We start from the raw sequence: 27,133 nt of genomic DNA, 5'->3' as shown, positions 1-27,133 counted from the left end.
GAGGGAGGCCAATTTCCGGCTGCTGGCCCGCCCAAGTGTTACTGCTTGTTACTGCCGTTTGCTGTTTGCTGCCAGTGTTATAACGAAAATATGATGGCATTGCCCTGATGGCTTCCCAGAGTATACCCACCACCCACCCAGATACATAACCTTTTGGTATCCAAAGAGGATCCAGGGCCAGGTCTAACTAGATCACTGTTGCTGTAGTTGCCATGCTCTAGAAACGCTGCACACCTGAATGCTCAAAAGAAGTCCAAACCCGCTTCATATAAGCAAGGTCTCGGGTCAAATCTTAGGGGTATACACAGATTAAAATGTGGCCCATTAAAACGTTACCCATGAAGGAACTGGTAATCTAGCGAGACAAGACACATAGAAACAGAGAACAATATTCAAGGCCTCTAGGATGTGATAACTGCCACAATAAAAATGCTAAGGAAATTCAAAGACATCTGAGCTAGGCCTAAAAGGATAGGCAGTAGGATTGCTGTGGGGGTGGTGGGATGGTGGTGGTTCCTAGAGGGAAAAAGCGTTAAGTCAAAATGCAGAAACAGATAGGCAGGAAGAATGTCTGAGAAATAGGAAGCAGTCTAATTTGGCTAAATCTCAGAGCAAAAAAAGATAGGAACAGAAAGAAAAAATGGCTTGGGGAGGTCACTGAATGCCAGACTAAACATTTTGCTCTTAATCTAAGAGGTAACAGTAAGCTTGCTGAAGGGTTCTGATAGAGTAGTGCTATGTCAGAATCGTGGTGTGGGTAGACAAATCTAGTGCTGTTTCATGGGCTGGGGAGAAAGGAGCTATTAAGGAAAACTAAGATTCGTCGAGAGCCACGGTAGTCAGGCAAGAGGTACTGAGGTCGGGATGCAGGACATGCCATTGCTGGCCTCTACTCACTTCCCTCCTAGGCTCTGGAGCGCTGGACCACGGAGCTAGAGACCTGCTTTGTAATCTGCCGATAAACACTCTTAAATTCATGTGTTCATTGTTCGTGGTTTCTTCTTGGATCAGCCCTCTTTTGGATACATCTTCCCACGCAGCTGGCAAAGGAAGATGGTGCTGCCTGGCATTTTAAGAAGGGATGGTCAAAGAGTGGGCCTTAGTGCAAGTATGCCTGTCCTTAGATTATCTTGCCATGCCTCTCTTCAACAGTAGAATGGTTTGATGATCAAGATTAGGGTGTGGGCCTGGGGGGAAAGGTCTGACTAGATGGCTTGGGTCTAGGCCTGAGGCCTGGTGGGCAAAAGAAGTCATTGGATCATACACTATCTAGCCCAAGTCATCAAAGCTAGGAATTCCAGTCAGGAGTCTGGAACCAAAAATAGTAATAAGAGGTGGCTCTGGCCTGAAGGATACTCTCTGGGCATCTTCTTCTGAACCTCAAGGTGGTGACTATGGAATCCTAGATTCCAGCCACAGTTTGCCCTAAATCAGTGTTTAATGACCACATGGGTAGTAATTTCCAGCTCCACCATGGAACAACAAAATCAAACAGACTGATATTTAAGAATGGTGAAGTTTTAGTAGATATTTGGAAAGACAACACAGGTTAATGAAAAAAACCTAAGATGCCAGCATCCAGCGTGAGCCCTCGAGCCCATCAATCATCAACTGGTATCTGCCTCTGTGTATGCATATGCCAGCAGTCCCTGAAAGACAAGACAATCTCCATGCATAGCAGACCACATTCTCCATTTCTATAGATGCTCTCTATAGGTATGATTTATCTACAAATGTAGCCTTCTGCTAACTGGGGCTGGTGGATTTTCACATGGCTTTTACCTTTCTTAACACAGTTCCAAGGTTTATCATTGCTGCTTAGAAAAACACAACCAGCAAATCTAGAGAGGGCTATGCCAGGAGGCGGGGATTACCCCCAACATGCAAACCGAAAGATCAGTTTATATGATGTTTCATCACTGGCTCTAAGAAGGTCCTTCAAACCACTTTAGCACAGCAGGATCCTGGAATCTAGTTGCTACCACCTTGCACTTTACTTCCCAATGTCAACTTTATTTTTCATAAACAATCTCCCTTAGCTGCAAAGGATCCTTGTCACTAAACTGCTTCAAGAGCCTAGTGGTAGGGCTGAAAGAACTTCATGCCATGATTTGTACTGTATTATAATTGTAGGCTTATTTGCCTATCTTGGCCCACAAATTACTATATCTCATTCACTGTTGTATCCTCCAAGCTTAGCCCAGCAGGCACAAAAGCATTTATATACTAAATGAAGTGGGTCTCATCTACTCACAAGCACGCGTGTGCACACACACACACATGCACACACACACACACACACACACACACACACACAGCCTCTAGCTAGAAGCTAGAATCACCAGTGAGTGGAAAAGTGATTACTGTCACTGGAAGGCTAGCAAGGAAATTAAAGGTTCCAAATTACCTCTTTTTGCAAATACCACAAGGGATGGACTGCTTTGGAATAATGGGAAATAAAATAATCAGTGATTAGAGAGAGGCAAGTGTTGCTCTTGCTAGTGCCCTGCATAATTTTAGAGATGCGTTCTGCCTGGTCTGGAAGCCTTGGGCAAGGTTCTCAAATGTGGGAAATAAGAGCTTTGCGTACAGATTTTGCTCCTTGTCTGCACAACGTCTCTGCTGTTATGTTTCTTCTTGGCAGTGAAACTGCAAACGGCTGACACTCCATTTGAGATCGGGTTGCATACATTCTCTAATGTTTCTCCAGTGATGAAAATCATGTAGTAAGTATGGATCTGGCACTTTGGGTTTTCCCTTTCTTTTATCTTGCGTGAAACAGATCTTGAACCTCAGGTTCACTAGGCTGTTTGCAAATGTCATGTATCTTTTTTATCAAAATGGAGGTTGGGAATTCAACGTGAAAGACCAAATAATAGCTACCACGTGAGCAAACTGGTGGCTTAGCAATCCCAATGCAGCTTACAATCTTGGCATAGCTCGGGCGAAGTCTAGAGATGGGGCTTCAGAAGATCATATCATTAATCCAACAAATATTCATCAGCTACTCGGTGGAATTCTTCTCAGCATGGAGTGAACAGTGAAAACAAAACAAAACTCCTTGCTTCCATCAAGATTGTACCCTAGTCGGGGGATATCACTGAAATAATATAAAGAATGTGTGAAGCAAAGATGATCATAGATTTGGAGTGGTCATTTTTGGCCAAATTATCAATATTACTGGCTATATGCTACCTTAGAGTTTTCAGAGGTTAACGTGGAGACCGTGGGTCCCTGGTTGTACCAAGAGGGAGCCTCACTGGAAAGTATCTGTGAAGCCTTTGAAATTAATGCAAATTTCTAAGTCTGAGTACACATTTTTTTTTTCAGAACAACATAGCCTTCATTCAATTCTCAAAGGGATCTCTGACTCAAAAAGGGTTAAGAATCACTCAGAATGTTACGAAGATTAATTTGTCTAAATCTGCATTCATAATGTCCTCAGAACTACACCAATATCATCTTGAGAACAACGCTCTCTATGTTATTCACATGCAAAGGCTCATCAGAATATGACTAAATCAATTGAGCATGCTACCAAAACTTTCATTCTCCTGACCATGGGGCTCCGAATGATTTGGAACAGGGGCAATGAAGTGGCAAATCCTTCCTGACTTGTTCTAGTGTATGTAGCTACAACAAAAGGCAGGCCTTGAATAGGAAACACCAGTGGACCAGAATCCACTTCACTCAGGAGAAAAGGAAAACCAAAAGTGCCAGATCTACACTTATTACATCATTCTCATCACTAGAGAAATTTTAGAGCATACATTCAATCAAGAACATGAAACAAAATCATCCTTAAACAGTTACCTTTCTAACCATTCTTTTAAGGCCACTTCCTGAGAATTTATAAAATCATCAGCCACAACAACCAACGTGTTTTAAGACAGCTTCAACTCCCGTGTCAACCTCTGGATCCCAATAAAATGGGCCTCAAGGAATTTACACTCTGATCACCAGGAGACATGAGTCAGAACATTAATCGAAATCTAACCAGGGCTAGGAAAAGCTGGGAATCTCTGCAGCCCCAGTACATCGGCACTAAGTTCTCTTGTCATGCACCCTCCTCTCTGTTGAACACTGTCATTTATACAATACACATACACATATCGACATTCAGTGCTCCAAAATCTGGAAAGAGTTCCAGATCAAGATTTGAGACATTCCTGGGAAACCTTACAAAACCACCAAATCACTTTGTAGTGTTTCCAGTTTATACATTTGGTTTTTATGAGTCGATGGGGGCTGCCACCACCAGTGATAAATAGATCTTTTTGCATCACTGCAAATTATGAAGGCCGAATTTTGCCTGCTCAAAAGATTAGGCAAATTTATGATTTCACCATAAAATAATCTGATGAAGTGTTCGCTCAACAAGTAACTGATCATCTAGACAGACCCGCACATTTCTCAACCTGCTTTGGAGCGTAGAAGCACTTCTCATCATGAACTCAGGAAGTTCAATTTGTTTCTCTCTTGTAGGCTCAATCATTGGCTTTGCTATAACTGCAGCAGTGTTCAGTTGACGCAAGGTTAGAGTCCTGATTCAAACAGGAGGAGGTAGGCAAACACTAAAGGAAAGAGCATGGCAATCACACAGACTTAGGTTTGAGTCCTGATTCAGCCATCTGCCATTTGTGTGACCTTAGCACAGTCATCTTTCCTTCCAGCTTCTATTTGCTTCATCTGTAAAAAATAAGTATCCACATCGTAGGGTTAAAGAAATAACGCTTATAAAGTTCTTAGCACAGTGCCTGGTGCAAAATAGACATTCAGTTAATGTCAGCTGCTTTATTCTGAAGGGCAGTGTGGTACTCCCAATAAAAATGAAACATGGAAGAGCAAGAGTTTCAAAAAGAATATAAAAAAACTGGGACGCTTGGGTGGCTCATTCGGTTAAGCGTCCAACTCTCGATTTTGGCTCAGGTCGCTATCTCAAGGTTCATGAGATCTAGCATACACTGTCAGCACAGAGCCTGCTTGGGATTCTCTCTCTCTCTGCCCCTCTTCTCTGCCCCTCTTCACCTGTGTGCACTCTCTCAAAATAGTAAATAAACATTTAAAAAATAAATATTTAAAAATAAAACAATATAGAAACCAACAAAATACAGAAGAGAAATTCTTTTCAACTTAGCAGGGATGTGATAAGTACCTAGCTAGTGTGAAGTTGCTGTATTAGCTGATGGATTAGAAAGAACTGCCATCACATAGATTATAACTCAATAAGAAATAAGAGATGAAAAATCACTATAATGGGTTTACTCTACAGAGAGACTAATAAGGGGCTAAAGGAGCATGGAGAATGGAAAGATGACTTCTGGCTGGGGCAGCAGTGGGTTCTGCATTGATTTCTTTATTCAAAAACGTATTGAGTGCACACCATATACCAAGCTGAAAAAAAATTGGTGAAAACATGGACACAGTCCCCATCCTTAACCAAGACACTTCCAGTCCAATAGCATGAGCACATTTACTGAGTACTACCCATGAGTCAGGTTCTTTTTTTTTTTTTTTTTTTTTTTTTTAATTTTTTTTTTTTTTCAACATTTATTTATTTTTTGGGACAGAGAGAGACAGAGCATGAACGGGGGAGGGGCAGAGAGAGAGGGAGACACAGAATCGGAAGCAGGCTCCAGGCTCTGAGCCATCAGCCCAGAGCCCGACGCGGGGCTCGAACTCACGGACCGCGAGATCGTGACCTGGCTGAAGTCGGACGCTTAACCGACTGCGCCACCCAGGCGCCCCCCCATGAGTCAGGTTCTGAGGCAGCAAAGGACACTGCCCCCAAAGGGCCCACCATCTGTTGAAGGAGACAGCTATCTGGACATGCACAGTGTGATGAGTGAAGTGGCATGTATATGAGTGAAGGGGCACCTGTTTGGAAACGTCATGAGAAAGACGTGGCCGCCAACTGACCTGTGAGCTGGCTCCGGGAACTCAGAAGCTTCTCAGACCCTCCTCCCCTGTCCTTGGAATGTGGGCTCCACTTGCTGTTAGCACTCCTAGAGGCTGCTCCAGGGACATGGCCTTGAGATGATGATGTTGTGTTGAAAACACCTGCATGGTATATATAGCTGAGCCCAGTTAGCGACTCTTTATAAGCTTTTAAGATCTGGTGGGCAGGTGCGGGGAGCCATTCGTCTTGCTGCCCAAAACAAGCCTCCTATGTAAGTTCCCTCTGCTATTATTAAAATTGCCACCTACCAACCTCGAGTGGTCTGCCTCCTTCTTTAGTCTCTCCCTGCCCTCTGAGTACAGGGGCTGCTTTCAGATTATACCAGGAAAGGCTTGAGAACCAACAGCAACTATGTGGAGCCTGGACAAATGCATAAGGTTAGACATGGTAACAGGGGAACATTTCCCGTGAGAAGATAGCAAAACCTAAGGCGTGGAGACTAACAAATTCTGAGTGACTTGCACAAGAACATGTGTGATGGGCAAGGACAGGCTGGGGAAGTAGCCCGGAGCCAGATTCTAAATAAAGGCCTTGAATAACATTTAATAGCTTGGGCTCCACACTGTAGATAACAGAAAGCCCCCTCGAGATTCTTGGGCAAAGGAGTATTATCATCAGACTTGTGATTCCAGAAGATTCCTTTACAGCCAAGACCAGGGTGGGCAGGAGACCCTTTGGGAGGTAACTGCAGCTGTCCAGTTGAGATAATTAAGGGCTTAAGCAGGACAGCAGATGTGAAAGTGAAACAGAGAAGATATATATGAGACATTATGGAGTCAGAATCAGCAAGAATTGGCAATTGCCTGGATGTACAGAGAATGAAGACGCAAACAGAGACAGTGATAAATCAAAGGCTCCATACCTAAATGCCAAGAAATGCAGTGTCACCAATACAGAGAGAAAAAAGGGAAAGAACAAATAGGTTTTTGAGTACTGAATACTTCTTTGAATATTTTCAAAATATGTTTACAATACGTTGAGTATTTTGGGTGCTGGTAGGTGTTGTATGGAAACCAATTTGTCAATAAATTATATTTAAAAAAAAAAAAACATGTTGCAAATGGAATCTAGTTTTCAGGGGAAAGAGGAGGATGAGCTCTTAGAGGAAGAACTAAAGGGCTGGAGAAGCTAAGAAAAGTTTTCAGGTAGGAGGTGGTCAATAATAGTGCCACATGCTGAGGGAGAAGAAGGATTAAAAATAGGTGACCAAGATTGGCAATCCAAGGTCATTAGCAATCTCTGAGAGAGAGCTGGACAAAATGTAAGAGATAAGGTCAGACTGTAAGAGTAAGTGTGGAGGGGAAGGGGTCGGGGACCTGGGCAGCAAGGGCATGTTACTAAAAAAAAATTTTTTTAATGTTTATTTTTGAGAAAGAGAGAGAGAGAGAGAGCGCGCGCTGGGGAGGATCAGAGAGAAGGAGACACAGAATCCAAAGCAGGCTTGAGGCTCTGAGCTGTCAGCAGAGAGCCCGACATAGGGTTCAAACTCACAGACTGAGAGATCATGACCTGAGCCAAAGTCGGATACTTCACCAACCGAGCCACCCAGGTGCCCCAAGGGCATGTTATTTTAAAACAAGATGGCAGTACAGGGAAGACAAGAGCTTGTGGGGGTTGGCGGTGGCAGGGTGAAAGAAAGGTTACTAGAACAAGAGACCACAAAGTAGGCTAAGGAACTAAGGAAAACTGGGGCTGAAAGCCTTGAGACACAGAGGAGCTAGGGAATTAAATAGGATCAGTTGGAACTAGGTCCTAGAGCCGGGAGGCACAGGGATCGAGGAGGAGAATTAGTCTCAATACTAAAATTACCCCATTTTACAGAAAAGGAAATCAAGGCACAGGGATGTTAAGTAACTCGTCCAAGGTCTCACTGACTCAAGAACTCCTGCTTTTTCTAATTATCCTTTTCTGTTTCTAGAAATGGGAAAGAGTAATGTACACGATACAAAAAAGTGCAACTTTTTCTACCCAGAAAGAATACAGAACAAAAGGAGCTAGACTTGGAAAACAGCCACCCAATCAGAACCCAAATGTACAGCAGTTCAAACGTGTCCAGGCACGCTAAGGAGGCAGGGGGAGAGTGCCCAGTGCCCAGCGCCCAACCTTGTGATAAACTGGGTGCCATCCGCCTCGGTTCTGGAGAACATTCGTCATCATTTCAGAAATTTAGCTCTCTCTCTGCCGATTTCACCTTCAAATTGGAAATTTTGAAATTAAGATTCACTCAAGGTCTACTGTGGCAGCTGCTGAAGCAGAAGAAATGATAGAGAATTCCTTGATACATGAGTGACTGAGAGGAACGAGTAGCCAGTGGAAACCAAACATTCCACACCTCGGCATACACCCTTCTCCAGAACTGCTCTAGAAAAGTATCAGGGTCAGGAGCAAAAAATGAAAGAAACGGAATGGTTTTCTTTTCCACTCTCCATCTTCATGAAAAATGTGAGAAGCAGAAAGTGTCTCCTCCCTCCTATGTATCTGTCAGCACATTTCCAGGAGGCCTGGCCACATCCCGGGCACCGGCTGGCTGGGGAACAGAGACTGACACAGCACATTCGTTCGCCCTGGAGCCCTCGCCTGGGTGGTCTGCTCTTATTCCTTTGATTAAACTCCCAGGCTGGAGGAGCTGGAGCTGCTCCTAATGATAGCTGGTCCTGAAATCTCACACTCGCCCGCACAGAGAGGGCCAGTGCTCCCTCTGAGTCGCAGCCTCCCACTCCTCACCACAGAGCCGGGCTCCTTCGCCACATTCTTCTGCTCACGAACAGCCCCAACCACAAAGGGCAACGTGGGCGCAGAGTGCTGCAGGGCTAACGCACACGTCTCCCAGCACTGAGTGAGGTGAGAAAGGGAGACTCAAGATCTCCTCCAGCGCCCTGTCAGCTACCGCAGCGCTCCCCACCCCCCAGCAGGTGAAAGATGCTCCTAGAAAACCCTGCTTTCAGGGATGTACACTCTGGCTTCTAAAGAATCCCGTCCCCCAAAGATAATCAGCCTCTCAGATGTCAAGGGAAGGAACTAAATTTGACCTGCTCTCTGCTCAGATGCGTAAGGTACTTGCTGAATAACCATACGCTAAGGACACGTTATCTCTTTCCAGAATATTGAAAGCATACACATGCTGGCAAGCATTCTGAAGTGGCTACTGTGGCCACTTCGTGGGGCAAGGAAAAGTCTGAGGTTCTTAGGTGTTCCTGGCTATAAATAAAGTTAAATCATAACAGAGGTAGTGAAAGTTGTTACAAGCTAATAAATAAGGTTCTGTTTCTAGCCATGCAAATCCATAAGAATTTAGCCTCTGATGTAAATCCTTGGTGCTGCAGAGTTTTATGATCAAATTCTGGGGTTGTCGGAGTACTTTGCTTCTCTACTTTTGGCTAGCTCACTTTTCCTCGGCGTGGTCACCAGTGAGCAGGAAGGAAAAGGGGTGATGCTGCCCCGCCCTCCGATCTGCCCTCCTCCAGCTACCCGAGTGGTTCAGCTGAAAGGCAAAGCCGACTGGGTCTCTATGGCCCGTCACCTGTGAGATATAGAGAAGTTCCTTCACAGAGAAAGCTCTCCTTTAAATCAGCCCTTGTCTTCTCTTCCAGCTTCCATCCTAGCTGCTCTCTGCTGATTCCCTATCGTCCAATACCACTAACCAGCCTGCTGTTATACATACATACATACATACATACATACATACATACATACATGCATGCATGCATACATACAAACATACATACATGCATGCATGCGTGCATATATACATGCATGCACGCTAGCTTGTGTTCTGAAACCTGTCCTCACCCTTCTTCTTCCACCCACATGTCCACCTTTAAGATTCAGTTTCAACACAATCTCTTCCAAGAAGGCTGCTCTGGCCTTCTCACTCCCATACACAGGCTGGGTTAGGTGTCACCTCTTTCGGTCGTACTGTTTATTCCCTAGAAATATCTCTGTTGTGCATTTTCCATGCTAGAACTCTCATGTGTTTATGTGGCTGTCACCCCTACCAGATTGTGAGTTATTTCATGCCAAGGACTATGTCTTATATCATCCCTGTGGCTTAGTACCAAAGTCCGGAACATTCCTAACAGCTTAATAAAATGTTTTTGAATGAATAAATTTAAAAAACCACATTTGAATTAAAAGTTTTATGAAGAATGCCACTAAAAGCTTTAATGGACTAGGTAGTTGAAATTACAGACAAAATAAAATGATTTTTCAAAAATGGACCCAAGGATTTCAATTTTTTATACTCATCTTCCAAAACACAAATAATTTAACATCGGTGTTCCTTATTTAGTAGTAGGTCTCTTAATACCTTACCCAAAAGAGCAAGGTAAACATACATCAGCTTATGGGAAATAATGAAAGTGACACTTGGGAGGAAAATTCATAGCTTTCAATATAGTGACAAACAAGAGGGAATGAAAATAAGTACCCAACTCAAGAAATTGGGAGGAAATAAAGCTAGAAAAAGCAGAAGGAAGAAAATTAGTAAAGACAAAACAAAACAATCAGAAAATATTAAGAAAGTATTAATCCTACTGGATAAAAAAAGAAAGAAAAAAGAAAAAAAGAAAAAAAAAACACAAACACAAAATAGGAATTGGAAACAATCACAGGTAAAAAGCACTTACAGTGATTACCGAACACAAAGCTGCTTCTGCTGAAACAGCGTTGAAGGTTTCATGGTCCAAGTTGAGAGAGAAGGGCAGAGCTGCCCCCACTTTGGGTCTGCACCGCCCCCCCCGCCCCCCAGTAAACACAAGAGCCAGGGCCCATACGAAGCCACTCTAATAAGTTATTATTTACTAGAAGAAGAATAAAAGAATTTTCCAAATTCCAAATTAAGGAATTGCTTTCTCTGAGGGGAAGGAGCCAGATAACATAATTGAGCTTTTCAATAACAAAGTTCATTTTGGCAACAGTACATTTTATCCAAAAACTTAACTTTTTGAAATCAAATTAAAAATCATTTATTCTTGGGGCGCCTGGGTGGCTCAGTCGGTTAAGCATGCGACTTCTACTTAGGTCATGATCTCACAGCTTGTGAGTTCAAGCCCCACGTCGGGCTCTGTGCTGACAGCTCAGAGCCTGGAGCCTGCTTCAGATTCTATGTCTCTGTCTCTCTCTCTGCCCCTCCCCGGCTCATGCTCTGTATGTCTGTCTGTCTCTCTCTCTTTCAAAAATAAACATTAAAAAAAATTTTTTTTAAGTAATTTATTACTTGAAGCCTTTTATGGCTGAAATACCAGTATTTCCCAAATACATGGCATTTAGACTTTACAAAGAAGTTTTTGCATACTATCCTCAGGACCCTGTTGCATTTTCCCCAACAAATAAAGACCCTGAGGTTGAGAGAAGCTGAGTCAACTGTCCGAGGTCACACAGCTAGTCAGTGGCAGAAGACAGATCTTCAGATGGCTAGTCTAGTTCGCTTTCTACCACCCTACCCTGCTTATTACATACTACGGCCCCTCCCTCAGTACTGTACCAAGCACCAACTACCCTCTTACCAGACTTTAAAAGTTAAGACTGACATCTAATGGCAAGTTCAGATTCCTACGAATAGGAGTCTGATGGACTTTGAATTCACTGGCACTGAAGTTCTCCTTAGATAAGAAAGATGGACTGAAGGAAATGAGTTTCCAATTAGGATACAATCACCCTGGAGTCCACAGGATCAGAATCTTGCCATTTTGCAAGCTTCGTAGCTTACCAAATGACAGAAGTTGAAAATATGTAAACACGAATATTGGCTATGTTTCTTACTGTGACTGCAAAGAAAATTTCCTAATGCCTTGGTGCTTCTAGCTGCTCATTTATAAACCAGAAACATACACTCTTGTCAATGACCTGGTGAAAAAACGTGTAGCAGATCATTGGCCCTCTCCCTTCCTCATAGCCACTTCACGTTTCAAAGTTCCTTCCCATTCGACCATGGTCATGACATTCTAGTCCCTCTTCCCAGTGCTCCAACACTAAAATCTAACTCGCCAGCCCGTCAAGTCTCCGCACTGCCCCTGTAGGATCCTGTGTTCCTATTTCAAATCAGCCCTCCTCATCTGATCCCTTCAAACTAATAGGGATTTTTAAAAGAAAATTCAGTACAGCCTCACACACTGGGATGAGGCTGAAGCAAAGCCAAACCTGACCTTTAATTTTGGTTCTCAATTTTATACAGAGAAACAGGGCGCCACCAGGGAGCAGTGTGTTGCCTACTTTTAACATGTGGTGGAAGTAATTTTCAGCTTCACTTTGTTCCAGACTTGATTATCATTACAGAGTTGCCACTAATTAAGACTCGGATGCAACAGAGAGATAGCAAAATATTACCGTGGAGTTAAATCATAATAATTTCTTTGGAGGACTTTGATACCGTTTTGCATTAAGGAAAGGGGGAAGATATGGCTTCCACTTCTGGTTAAATACCATGGGAATGATCAGCGAGGAGGGCAAAAACAATCCCAAAGTTCCTGTGAAAGTTTCATCTAACTTTATTGTGTTATAAGCTTATTATCATACATATAGCTTAAGGTCAAAATTCTGGTATCTACTTCCATCTATTCGGCTTTCTGAATGATCTTGATTATATCACTTCTTCCAGCCTCAGTTTCCCCCATCTGTAAAATGGGGCGAATGATATGTGTTGGCTAAAGGTGTGCTGGAATACTTTATTAACCAGTGCCCAGAACACGTCCTGAGATCATGAGATGAAAGGTGGTACAGTTGGAAAAAAAAAAAAAAAGAAAGAAAAAAAGTAAAAGGTAATGTTACGGCATTCTGGTAAAAAGATTTACAAGACTAGAACTCACTGGAAAATCATACCAAAGAAAGAAGTTATTTTTAAAGATCCTTTAAATGTGTATTTGACAGCTGAACGTTCAAGTCTGTTTATCCATGAAATGAGGACATCAGAGCTAGCAGCAGACTTAACTGTGGAATACCTGTAACAGAAGCTTATTTTCTTTACAGATGAAGAGAACACTTTCACTCTTCAGCTCACACCAACGCATCCTCCTTCAACAGGCATCAGCATATGGGAGACGAGCAAAGACAGGGAAGGACAGAGCGCCCTGTTGTTGATACAATCCTCGGAACCAAAGAGCTCTCCGGTTCCCCAACTGTCCGTACCTGCTGGGTGAGGAGACTGATGTGGGTGGATGGGGAATACTGCCTGGCCGCCTGCTTCTCAGCCAGCCGCTGGAGCTCGGCCGTAACCATACTTGGGTTGTACCGTTTGCTGGATGGAGAATCATCTTCTCCCTCTTTTTGTGTTTTAGCCACTCCCAAATGCAGCTTGTTTGGATGGCATGACCCTGCAAAAAAAAAAAAAAAAAAAAAAAAAAAAAAAAAAGAGAGAGAGAGAGAGAGAAGTTTTTATCCACTTCGGACAAAAGCCCTGAAAAACTGAGGGTGATGACAAATAAATGTCAGCCAACAGATACTTGACTGAATCCCAAGGATCTTGACAACTTAAAGAGCAATAAACTATCTTTGAATGCTCACACGAATAAAACTAAATCCTTACCATGCGCAAGAAACTCTTCTTACCGCCAAGTTGTTACAAGCATTTATTAACTATGTTTTTGTTTATTATGAAAGCTTCACACACACAAGATTTCATCACGGGCAGTGGGGAACAACCACTCCTAGAATTTACTAATCATAATGAATAAAAAATGTAGTTTTAAAACTCATTATTTCTTGTTATGTGACTCTTCTGGTCGGTTGTCTGTAACAGCTACTGCCAAATTAGCCACAGTCCTTCTTACCAAGCTCAAAAGGGAAAACAGAAAAAAGCAAAACAGTGTATTTAGATATAAAAACAGCAATACTCGGGGCGCCTGGGTGGCGCAGTCGGTTAAGCGTCCGACTTCAGCCAGGTCACGATCTCAAGGTCCGTGAGTTCGAGCCCCGCGTCGGGCTCTGGGCTGATGGCTCAGAGCCTGGAGCCTGTTTCCGATTCTGTGTCTCCCTCTCTCTCTGCCCCTCCCCCGTTCATGCTCTGTCTCTCTCTGTCCCAAAAATAAATAAACGTTGAAAAAAAAATATTTAAAAAAAAAAAAAACAGCAATACTCTTAGAATTTCAAGTGACTCATTTTCCTTTCAGATTTAAATGCTCTTTTTCCAACTGTAATATCACAGAGTTCTATTATCTGGGGGCACTGAAATTCTGGTAAAAAGAAATCATTTAACATAAAATCAAGGTTCATATTTTCTCTATGATGGAAGTCACACATCTCACCGGAAAAAATTTTAAACCCAGGAAAGTAGAAACACTATAATGTGTTTCCTTTCTGTCCTTATATAACTGGGATCACTTGGTATACACAATCTGCTTTACAAAATCTGTAACTTTTCCATGTTGACTTTATTGTGAGATATAGAAAATATTATTTATAACAGATGTGTTGTTATAAAGAATACTATAATGAATGCTGTGAACTTACTATCCAACTCAAAACTACATTACCAATTAATGTGCAACAAGCCTGGGCTCCCTTGAGACATCCCTTACCTCCCTCCCCTTACCATTCATTCCCTTCCTTTTTAGAAGTATCTCTAATTATGTATTTGTGGGGTTTGTGTATGCATACTTAAATAAAATACTAGATAATTTTGCTTGGTTTTGTGCTCTACGAAAGTGGTATCTTGCTATCATAGTTTCCTAGGATTTGCTCTTGTCATTCAATACCATACTTTCAAGATTCATCTTTGCAAGGTATAGCTAACATTCCTTAACTTATCTGCTGCTTGGCAATCCATTTTGCAAACACACCACAACTTCTTTTTCTATTTCCCATCAATGGGTATTTTGGTTATTTCAAGCTTATTGCTATTATTTGCTATTTGCTATTATCAATGCAGCGATGATCACTCTTGAAAACATTTCCTGGTGCACATGTGGAAGAACCTCTTTTATGCATATGCCTAAGAATGGGATTGTTGAATCACAGAGTATGTACATTTCCAAACTTATGTGATCATGCCAAAGTGGCATTTTTTACATTCCCACAAACAAAATATGAGAGTTCCTATTGATCCACATCCCCTCCGACACTTAGTATTATGAAATATCTTAATTCTTCCCGCTTCCAAGGGGGTGAAAAATCTCTCACTGTAGTCTCCACTTACATTCACTGATTGATAATGATGCCAAGCATGTGTTACCTCTTTTCTGATCCCACTGATCATTTTTCCATTTGGGCTCTCTATTTCTTATTAATTTATGGGAGTTTTGTTTATGTTTTCACTTGTTTTGTATCATACGATCTTAAAGATGGTCTCCTTTATTTTGTCCTAGAAGTTTTAAGTTTTGCATCTGAAATTGATTTTACACATAGTATGACTCAGTGACCTAATTTCATTTTTTTCCTGTATTATTAACCAATTATCCCAGCACCACATATTGAGAAACTCCTCCCTTTCCCCTATGTACAAGGCCATCTTGGTCATGTATCAAAGTTCCATCTATCTGTGTGACTGTCGCTAACTTCCTACTCTGTTCCGTTAGTCCATCTGCCTATACCTTTGCCAGTACTACACTGTTTTAATTATCAGACCTTTATATAAGTCATAATAAGGTGTTCCTCCACCTTATTTTTCTTCCTTCATAGGTTCTCTCTATTCTTGCCGTTGAGAATGGGCTTGTCAAGTATACCAACACACCTGTTGAGGTTTGGGTTGGAATTGTATTGAATCTAGGAACCAATCTGATGAGAATGAAAACATTTATGATACTGACTCTTTCCATCCATGCACATAGTCTATTTAATCTATTTTATTTAGGTTTTCTCTAATGTCTCACAAAAAGCCTTACGAAATTTCCTTTCTTTCCGAAATGTATCCCTAAATGTATTGTTGTCTTGGTGGTGACAATTACACAACAATGTGAATGTATTTAATGCCACTGAAACGTATACTTAAAAATAGTCAAAAGGGAGGGCGCCTGGGTGGCTCAGTCCGTTAAGTGTCTGTCTTTGGCTCAGGTCATGATCTCATGGTTCATGAGTTCAAGCCCCATTTTGGGCTCTGTGCTGACAGCTCAGAGCCTGGAGCCTATTTCGGATTCTGTGTCTCCCTCTCTCTCTGCCCCTCCCCTGCTCGTACTCTCTCTCTCTCTCTCTCTCTCTCTCTCTCGGTCTCAAAAATAAATAAACATTTAAAAAATATAAAAAAATAGTTAAAATAGTAAATTATATATACATTTAACCACAATACAAAAAGATTTGCTTTTTTAAAAAATTTTCCTTTAGAGAGTGGGAGAAGGGAAAGGGAGAGAGGGAGAGATGGGGAGAGAGGGAGAGGGAAAGGGAGAGAGAGAGGGAGAGAATGAATGAGAATCTTAAGCAGGCTCTACACTCAGTGCAAAACCCCAACGCAGAGGTCGATCCCACAACCCTGGGATCGTGACCTGGGCTGAAATCAAGAGTCAGAGTCTCAACTGACTGAGCCACCCAGGCACCCCTCAAAAACATGCTTTCTAGCTCTTTGTTGCTAATATATAGATAAAGCTATTGATTTTTAATATTGGTCTTATAGCCATCATACTGCTAAAATAATTATTTCTAAAATGTATCTGTTGATTATTTTCCACTTCCTATGTAGACATAGACTAGTTTGCAAATAAACAAACTTTATTTCCTCCTTTTGATCCTTATGCTTTTAATTTCTTTTCCTTATCTTACTATGCTGGTTCTGGTAAACCATTAAATAGAAGCAATGTTGGTGGGCATCCTTTTATGGCTCTTAACATTAAAAAGAATTCTTTCAACATTTCCCCATTTACGCTTATACTTTTTTTTTTTTTTTTTTTTTTTTTTTTACGAGTGCACACATGAGCAGAGCAGAGGGAGAAAGAGAATCCCAAGCAGGCTCCATGCTCAGCGCAAAGCCCGATGTGGGGCTTGATCCCACAACCCTGGGATCATGATCCTAGCTGAAACTAAGAGTCAGATGCTCAACCGACTGAGCCACCCATGCACCCCTACACTGATACCTCTTGTAGAGTTTTGGCAGATAGCCTTTTTCAGCTCAAGAGAGTTTTCTTCTCTTCCTAGTATGCTGAGAGTTTTATCACAAATGAGTGGAGAATTTTATCAAATTATTTTTCTGCATCTACTAAGATGAATATGGTTCTCCTCCTTTAATTTGTTGATGCAAATGTCATTTATAGATTTTCTACTGCGGTTCTTAGATTTTCCTGTTGTTCCTTGGCTAAGCTTGTTTATGGTGTCCTGTCTCTTTCGTATGTTGCTGGATTTGGCTAGCTTACATTTTGATTAGAATTTTTGCATGTATGTTCATAAATGAAGCTTGTCTACAATTTCCCCCCCATCCCCAACTGGTTTTTGTTATTAAGGTTAAACTAGGCATACAGAATGAACTGAGGATGACTGTTTCTTTTCTCATTCTCGAGAAGAGCTGAAGACTGGAATTATCTGCCCCTTGAAAGATTATTAGAACTTACTTATGAAATTACCTGGGCCTCAAATTTTCTTTGTGAGAATTTTTTTTAACTATTGTTTCAATTATCTTGATACTTGGCTGTTGAGGCTTTCTTCATTTTTTAGTCAATTTTACATAAGTTACATCTTTGTGTTTGTCCATTTTGTATGTTTTCAATTTTATTGGAATAAAACAGTATTCTTTTTGTCACCAATGCAATATATGTACATTCTGTCGTTTTTCCATTCCTTATATTATTTACCCATGTCTTCTCTCTTTTCTTTATCAATCTCACCAGAAGTCTGTCCATCTTCTTAAGGTTTCAAAGGACTTTTGGCTTCGATATTCTCTACTGTGCTTTATTTCTGAATTCTGTGATTTTTGCCCTTATCTTTATTATTTTTTATTTAGATTTATGATGTTGTCTTTATAATGTCTAAAATTAAATATTTAGCACATTAATTTTCAGCCTTTCTTCTTTTCAAACATAAGTTTTAAGGCAGTAAATTTCCCTCTAAATACTGCCTTTCGTTGCCCTCCAAAAATATGGACACACAATTTTCTGATTACCATTCAGTTCTAATACTTTTACATTTACCTCCACTATGATTTCTTCTTCGACACTTTTAATTTTTTTTTTTAAGTTTTTATGTTAACTCCAGTTAACTAAACCCCAGTTCAGGTATACAATATATTGATTCAACACTTCCATGCAATACCTGGTGTTTGACTCTTAAATTTGAGGATTTGTTATATATTGTATCTTTTTGTTGTCACCATTCAATTTAACGGCAATGTAGACAGAGAATGTGGCTCTGTGATACCAACTCTGTGAATTTTGTCTTATTTTATAATGTAGGACATGACTGGCTTTATGAATATATTACATGTTCTTTAGAAGGTGTTTTCTCTAATTATTGGGTACACAGTCCTATGTATGATCAATTGATAAAGTGTATCAACTTGTTTAAATGCTTTTCAAAATCAAATGCTGATTTAAAAAAATCTGTTTAGTCTATTAGTAACTGATAGAAGCACGGAAATCTCCCACTGAGACAAGGGGATTTGTAGATTCCTCATGTATCAATCTTTTTAATATATTTAGATGTTATTTTATTAAGGGCATTTAGAACTGTTTTGCCTTTCAGCTGAACTAAATAAACCTTTGCCTTCTGTCTTATGTAACTACTCTCTGTATCTATAAGAAAATTGTATATCTTTTTTAAAAATGTTTATATTGAAGGGCGCCTTGGTGGCTCAGTCGGTTAAGCGACTAACTTCAGCGCAGGTCATGACTCGCATTTTGTGAGCTCGAGTCCCACGTTAGTCTCTGTGCTGACAGCTCAGAGCCTGGAGCCTGCTTCCGATTCTGTGTCTCCCTCTCTCTCTGCCCCTCCCCTGCTCGTGCTCTGTCTCTCTTTCTCTCTCTCAAAAATAAACATTTAAAAAATAAAATAATATAAAATAAAATGTTTCTTTTGGGAGACAGGCAGAAAGAGGGGAGAGGGAGATTCCCAAGCAGGCTCCGTGCTGTCAGTGCAGAGCCCGTCATGGGGCTCAAACTCACAAACCATGAGATCATGATCTGAGCCAAAATCAAGAGTCAGATGCTTAACCGACTGAGACACCCAGGTGCCCCAAGAAAATTTTTATCTTAAAGTCTATTTTAGCATATATAATATAGCTACACCACGTTTCTTCTGGTTGGTATTTACATGGCATTTTGTTCTTCATCCTTTTACTTTCAACCATTCCTTGTTCTTCTTATCTTTAAGTGTATCTTTCTGGTAAACAGAATATAGTTGGATTTTTAGAAAATTCAATATGACACTCTTCTAACAAGTCCAACCCATTTATATTTATTTGATTCTTGACATATTGGGACTTGGTTTACCATCTTTTTTTTTTTTTTATTTTAAATTTTTTTTTTTCAACGTTTTTTATTTATTTTTGGGACAGAGAGAGACAGAGCATGAACGGGGGAGGGGCAGAGAGAGAGAGGGAGACACAGAATCGGAAACAGGCTCCAGGCTCTGAGCCGTCAGCCCAGAGCCCGACGCGGGGCTCGAACTCACAGACCGCGAGATCGTGACCTGGCTGAAGTCGGACGCTTAACCGACTGCGCCACCCAGGCGCCCCTACCATCTTTTAAGTTTCATTTCTCTTGCTTTTTCTAAGCTGCTTGCTCAATCCATTTTTCTTCTTCCCATAGGTTTAGAATTTCCATAGTTTTACTCTTTTAGTGGTGACCTTTGAAATTTCATACTGTATATTTATCTTTAAAAAGACTAAAGTTAAATAATATCTTAATCTCATTCCCAAACTATTCAATAACCACAGAAAAATTTAACTCGAATCACTTCCAGGCTGTTATTGTCATTTACTATATTGTTGTCTACTACTACTTTAAGCCATTCAGAATGTTCTCTGACCACTGTGGAAATAAGCTAAAAGCCAATCACAAGAAGTAGAGAATGCCAACTATCTGAAAATTAAACAATATACTTATAAACAATCCATGAGTCAAAGTATAAATCACAACAGAAACTGAAAAATATTTTTGAACTGACTAGCTCCTTCTGTTCCCTATCCCTCTCTGGGAAAAGTGTAAAAAGTGTTAAAAAAAAAAAAAGGTTTTTTGTTTTTTTTTTAAGTTTTGATAATACAGAGTATTGGAGACACTAGTTTTGCTGAATTTCTCTCAAATGGGAGAAAACAGTTCAAACCAGACATTATTATTACTATTATTATTGATCTTAGAAGATTAAATCACAAGAATAACCACTCAGAATTAGCACAGACACACATACGTGCATGTATTCATAATTATGACTTAGTAAAGTAGATATTTAATCTCTGATTCAAGCTGCATATTACAATTTCCATTTCATTTGAAATCAGATACTAATTAAGAAATATGAATTGACTACTTGCAAAACATAGCTTAGCTGTAACTCATATTAACATGGATATTACTAAAGTGTTTAAAAACTTAACCAATAGTAAGGTATTTCCCAAACTAATCTACAGATTCAACACAATCCTACCCAAATCCCATCTGCTTATTTTTGCAGAAATTGACAAGCTGATCCTAAAGTTCGTATGAAAATGCAAGGGATCCAGAATAGTCTAAACAATATGGAAGAAAGCAACAAAGTTGGAAGAATCACTCTTGTTGATTTCAAAACTGACTATAATGCTACATAAACAAGGCAATCTGGTACTGGCATAAGACAGACATATAGAGCAGTGTAATAGAACTGAGACACCAGAAAGAAACCCTTACATTTACGATTAAATGACTTTTGACAAGGATGTCAAGGCAATTCAAAGGGAAATAACACTCTGTTTCAACAAACGGTGCTGGGACAACTGAATATACATATGCAAAAGAATACAGTTAGACCCTTATGCTGCATCATACACAAAAATTAAAGAAGACCTAAATGAAAAAAGACCTAAATGAAAGAGTCTAAACTATAAAATTCTTAGAAAAAAAACATACATATAAAACTTTGTGACCTTAGTTTAGGCAATAGTTTTTCAGATATGATACCAAAACATAAGCACAAAAGAAAAATAGGTGTATTAGACTTCATCAAAATTAAAAACTTTTGTGCTTCAAAACAATGAAAGGATGACCAACAGAATGGGAGAAAATATTTCAAAACCATGTATCTGACAAAGGACTTGTATCCAGAATATATAAAGAACATAACAATAAAAAACAAATGCCCCAATTCAAAAATGGGCAAAGAATTTGAATAGTTAGTTATCCAAAGAATACTGATGGCCCATAGGCCCATGAAAAGATGTTCATCATCACATCATTAGTCATTAGGGAAATGCAAATGATAACCACAAATATGAGACACTACTTACTTCAAACCAACTAGAATAGTGGGTCAAAAAAGACAGACAATAGTTTTAGTGATAGCAAGGAGGGGGAGAAATTGGAACTTTCCTGCACTGTTGGCAGCAAGATAGTGTAGTCACTTTGAAAAGTTTGGTAGTTCCTCAATAAAAGGAAGCATAAAGTCACTGTATGACCCAGTGATTCCACTATACACCCAAGAGAAATGAAAACATGGGTTCACACAAAAACTTGTGCACAAACGTTCACAGCAGCAATATTCATAATAGCCCATAAGGGAAAACAACCCAGACGTCCATCAACTGATAAATAAATGAACAAGGTAAGGTATATCCGCCCGATGGAATACTCTTCAGCCTACATTTCTACAAAGCAACTTAGTATTGATACATGCTACAACGTGAATGAACCCTGAAAACATTGTAAGTGAAATAAGCCATTCACAAAACACCACTAACTGTACGATTCCACTTCTATAAAATGCCCAGAATAGGCAAATCCATAGAGACAGAAAGTAGTTCAGTGGTTGCCAGGGCTGGGGGGAGGAGGAAACGGGCAGAGACTGCAAATAGGTAGGGGATCTCTTTGGGGATAATGAAAATGTTCTAAAACAAGACAGTGGTGTTGGTTGCACAACTATGTAAATATACTAAAAACCACTGAGTTGCACACTTTCAAGTGGTGAATTTTATAGTATATGAATTATATCTCAGTGAAACTATTATTAAAAATGGGGGGAAAACTTGACTGGTAATATGAGTCCACCTACTTCATTTAGAGTTAGATACTTTATTTTAAGAATTCTTTGGTTATTTTATTCCGGTCACACTTGACTTTAAATACACTGAAAAGGGGTGCCTGGGTGGCTCAGTTGGTTAAGCATCCGACTTTGACTTAGGTCATGATCTGGCAGTTCATGAGTTTGAGCCCTGCGTCGGGCTCTGTGCTGACAGCTCAGAGCCTGGAGCCTGCTTCAAATTCTGTCTCCCCCTCTCTCTGCCCCTCCTATGCTCATGCTCTGTCTCTCTCTGTCTCTCGATAATCAATAAACGTTAAAAAAAATTTTAATACACTGAAAAATAACTATCTGAATCAGAAAGAATGCATATAGCACGCTTGCAGGTCTTTGATGATCTGGGATGGAAAATCTCCTGACTAGACTATAAGCTTCTGCGAAATAGAACAGTCTTATCCATCTCTGTATCCCCAGCACCTCAAAGAAGCCCTGTTTCATTTTGTAACTGAATGAACACTACTGGACCAAATGCAAGACTTCCTCAGTCTCATCAGAACAATGTGTGTGTCCCTTTGCCTTTCTTTTGAAAGGCAAAGGGAAGAGAATGCGTTGTTTTTGTTTTTGTTGTTTTTCCTTATTGGGGCTGGGGAGGAGCTAACATTGCACGCTGCCTTTCATTTTCTCACTCACCTGCCTTTGCCGAAGAGGGACGAGACAGTTTCTGGCTATAGATGTGTGCAGCACTTTGGAAAGAGGAAAAGGGGCCAATGGTGTAACTGCCTGATCGACAGCGGGGCAGGCCAGCCGGGCTTGGTACGTTCTGTGTCCCAGGATGCACGAAGGGAGAAGCAATGTCAGGGACTGTGCTCAGTACAATTGTTGGCTGGTGAGACATGCTGGGGATAGCTGGAGGAATCTGACAGAAAGAAGAATGATGGCCAGGCCCCGGTGAGAGGTCAGAGGTTGTAACAATAGATGACAAGTGGGTATTGGGAATTTTCTGCAGAAGAGTAGCAGCAGGACCAGAGAAAGAAGCAGAGGAAGAATTGGTATAGACTAATTTAGCCTCTTGTTCTGCTGAAGTGGTAAATCCTATTAAAACAAAAAGAAAAGAAAACAAAACAAAACAAAACAGATCATTTTAGGAAAAACTGACATAACCTCTATACAACATAAAGCATTTTTAAACATCAAAATAATCTTAGTGTGAAACAGAAATCATGAAAGATAGAGACTTTAATGAGTGTTCATCATGAACTTAGTGAATTTTGCCTACCGAGACAACCTGGCAACAGAAACAGTTTATTTTTAGTCCTTTTGAAAAGCTGGAGTCGAGACCGCCTCCATCAACCAGAGCAGGCATTTTGCACATGCTAGGGCATTAGGACAAAGTTTCTGGTAGTGACAGCTAACTCCTCTCCCTCTGCCTTTCACCCTTCAGGGGCGGGGGGGGGGAGGGGGGGAGTGCTCCGAATTTCTAAACATTAAGAAAATGAAAAGTTCTTCAGAAGGAAAACAGGTTATCAATAAATACGAGGACATTCTAATGGAAGACAAAGAACGCACAAAAGAACTTCTGTGGGGTAATGCCTCATGCTTTAGCCTCATTAGCTATCTGACGACTCTTTTTCTCCTCTTTTAGGGATTGATCAGAGAGCGGCAAATCTATGTAGGTTTGAAGTGACTCACGAGATAATTTATCAGAGTGAATTTCTGTTGCCTGCTGCTGTTTGGGTTGCTTTATTTTCACTTCTTCCATTGTCTCATGGTGATCTGAAACAGAAAATAAATCCTGATCAAATGCTTTCTATATAACTGTGTTTCCGAAATATAACACAACTAAATAATCAATCCCAGGGAAAACTGCACATGTTGCCACACTTTCCCAAAGCCGGCCACATCCATAGTCCTGCTGAGGGGGCAACCAACCAAAAGATTCCCAACCATCCCCAACCCCAAGCTCCAGCTAACCAAACCAGGGAAAGATACTTAAACCCAGGGCAGCCATCCATGGATGGTAACAAGCTAGGACATGCCTTCCGGGGGGGGGGGGGGGAGGCGGAGGGGGCCGGGAAGGTATGAGCAGTCAGATGCCTCTGCCAGGAATTCAAACTAGGGAAACTAAAAAACCAAGCTGGCTGGCGGTACGCACTGGAGCAAAGAAGTCATCATACATAGGGAGCAGGGCAACTACCAAGAGACAGAAAGAACAGCCCCCGTATCTGTGGGCATGATACCTGGAAACTACAATAGCTCTGTATCTTAAAGAAAACTCCTTGGTTTTACTTGAGCAAGCTGAGTGAGCTCACTTGAGATAGGGTGATCAGTATGTTCAATGACAAAATCACTCTAATAAAATAAATCTCTACTCTAATAAACCTTTTTTTTTTTTTTCTACCACAGAATTTTGAAACAGGACAGCTGGGGCTAACCATATACTTGGGGAAATATTCCAAAATCTTTCTCAAGGGCTAATTCATATAAAAGCTTAAGAGAGCCCATTTTGCAGATCATCTTTCAGAATGAAAGAATAAGGACAAATGAATTATTTGCTGCCTATCACCACCAGCAGCGGTAACACTGTCACACGTGTGTTTGCTCATGTTTGTAATCAGTCTGGATACTATCAGATGTCATCATGTTGTTTCCTTGATGGAGGCCTTCCTACTGCCTCTCTCATTATTCTTGATAGGGACAGATCTTATGTAGAGACAGTCCTTAACACATGAACCCCAGAATTTCCAGGGGCCCATTTGTACAAACAGACACCGTTGAGAACATGCTGTTAGGGCTTCCCCACTACTGTCAGGGGAGAAGTTACTACTGAATGCCAGTGTAGGCCCTCAGCTCCCCAGGTTAACACACTTTTCTCTACCCCAACTCATTACAAGGACTCCTCGGCCTCTTCAGGCTCCCTTTCTCAATATTGTTATAGAAGGAGCTTTTCAAAGCGTCCACCAGCCTTCTTCCTACATGTACTCACCCAACTCCATCCACTAGACAATAAACCTTATGAAGTCAACGTACCATGGCAGTCTGATCACTGGACAGACACCTAGCAACTATCACAATGTCTGACACACAGCAGGTGGTCGGGAAAAATGTGTAGAAGGAATGAAGAACAGATGAATAAACTAGCTTTAGAACTTAGATAAGCTAGGAAAGCTCAAAGAAGAGGGCTGGGCTGGGGACTTCTAGAAATATCATTCCATTATACAGTGAGCTCAATATAAATAGGCTTTTGCAGACTAGCCTCTGAACCAAAATAGTTTTTAAAACATTAACACTGTTTCTTTGGGAACACTCACTCTACATTAGAAATGACCGATTATCCCGGCTATTTCCACCGTAGACTGTGGTGGTCCTAACAGCAGGGAACGAGTCTCTGTCTTTTAATCTAGTGCTTAGCACTGACAGGAATTGGTATAGATTTCCTTCGTCTTACATTTCCATCTAGATTTTAAATGGATCTTACTTTAAGGTGCAGAGCTTTATTTATAACAGAACATCATTGCTATTTTTTTTTCTTTATCACATGACACGAGCTAGATAGTTCGGTCCACATTAATTCCAAAATCCCCAATCATGGAATTCCCTAGCAGTGAGCTCTTTTAGAAATGGATGGGAACATTCTGGGTTATCACAGTGACTGAAGAAAGCTAATAGCATTTAGGATATGGGATTAAGGTTATCAGACATCCCACCAGGTACAGAACAGTCGCACATGACAAAAAATCCTTCTATCTCAAATGCCATTGCTGATGAGCTAGAGGAAGCAAAAAGTGTAACAAGAGTGGGAAATAACCATTAGGAAAGACAGAAGAGCACAGATTAAGAGCACAAGCTTTCAGCTGGGCAGACAAAAGTTCAAATGCTTGTCCCACTGCACCGTAAAAGGTACCTTTAAGCAAGTTACTCAGTCTCTTTCAGCTTCTGTTTTCTCATTTGTCAAGAAGTTGAAAAATAGCACCCACTCCATATGGTTTTTTGAAAATAAAAGTCAGATCACATCCAACAGATTATAGTAATATGAGCGCTCACTAAATGTTAGCAATTATAAGTTTCTCTTGAAAAGCTCTCTGCTGTTAATTTTCATGAAAACAAAAAAAAAATCAGACCAGGTCCCTCTTCCGCTTTGAGGACAAAAATGCAATGCCTCCTCACCCCCCATTCCCACACTGCAAAATTTCACCATCTTGGAGTCTGTCAGGGTTTAGGCAGCACATTATTCTTGGCTCTCCTTTGCAGATCTCATTTTTTCACTCGTTCTTCTTATTTTTCATTAATTAACCATCATACTTACCACCCTTTGCCCTGCTATCAGAATAACTGTTGCTGTTTTTAGAACTTTTTGAGTGAGTCCCCAGGAAGACACTTGCAGACTTGTTTTTTTGGGTATAAAAAGTCAACACCTCCTCCAGTTCAGCCTCACTGAAATGAGGAGAGAAAGTATGGTCAGAACAGGAAGCTCTTCTGGAAAATCTTTCCACCAGATTTTATTATGGAAATGGAGTCAGCTGGAGAAGGGGAAAATAAAAAGTATGAGCAGAAAACTCCCTATTAATAGATGGTTAAATAGGAATACAAACAAAGCAATCTAAAAAATTTAAAGCATGATAAGGCTTTATTCATTCCAAAGTGAATTTTCTAGATGCGCCGTCCAATATGGTAGCCACTAGGCATATAGGACTATTTAAATTTAAATGAATTAAAAGTAAGTACATTTAAAAATTCTTCTCAGACCAGCTGCATTTCACATACTCAGTAGCTACAACACAGAAGGTTCTAATGGCAGCCATGTTCTCTATCAGAGGTCAACAAACTACACACTACAAACAACAGGGGGGGCGTCAAACCCGAGGAGCAACCTGTTTTTGTACGGTTCCTCACTAAAAATGGTTTTTATATTTTTAAAGAAGACTGCTATAATGACCACATATATCCCACAAAGTCTGAAATATTATCTGGTCCTTCACGGTTTGCCCACCCCACTTCCAGATAACTGAAGTGTATTCGCTAAAGGAGTCGCTTGTCATTTTAATTATCTATGTCAGAAATAAGACCTACCAGCATAACCATGGAAGAGCTCCCTAACCATCTAGTCCATGAAGGAAACTGAAGTAC

The 27,133-nt window shown here is 40.6% G+C and overlaps 1 protein-coding gene across 16 annotated transcripts in view; it reads right to left on the bottom strand.

Moving 5' to 3' along the window:
- TTLL5 (tubulin tyrosine ligase like 5) overlaps positions 1-27,133 on the bottom strand; it is a 310,515-nt gene that overhangs the window by 166,749 nt on the left and 116,633 nt on the right. For 10 of the 16 annotated variants that reach the window (XR_004343713.1, XM_030319609.2, XM_030319611.1 and 7 more), the window contains 4 exons: positions 26,313-26,440; positions 23,699-23,782; positions 22,700-23,101; positions 13,082-13,269 (listed from right to left, as the gene is read on the bottom strand). Coding sequence is in view for 15 of the 16 variants with exons in the window: in XM_030319609.2 (XP_030175469.1) it covers positions 13,082-13,269; positions 22,700-23,101; positions 23,699-23,782; positions 26,313-26,440 (802 nt within the window). In the remaining variant the exon portion in view is untranslated. Of the gene's footprint in view, positions 1-13,081; positions 13,270-22,691; positions 23,102-23,698; positions 23,783-26,312; positions 26,441-27,133 lie in introns of those variants that run through there. The other 6 variants (XM_032593418.1, XM_032593420.1, XM_032593422.1 and 3 more) reach the window with 3 other exon arrangements.

This window comes from Lynx canadensis, chromosome B3, assembly GCF_007474595.2.
Source record: "Lynx canadensis isolate LIC74 chromosome B3, mLynCan4.pri.v2, whole genome shotgun sequence".
Lineage (NCBI taxonomy): Eukaryota > Metazoa > Chordata > Mammalia > Carnivora > Felidae > Lynx > Lynx canadensis.
This window is presented reverse-complemented; position numbering and strand designations above follow the sequence as displayed.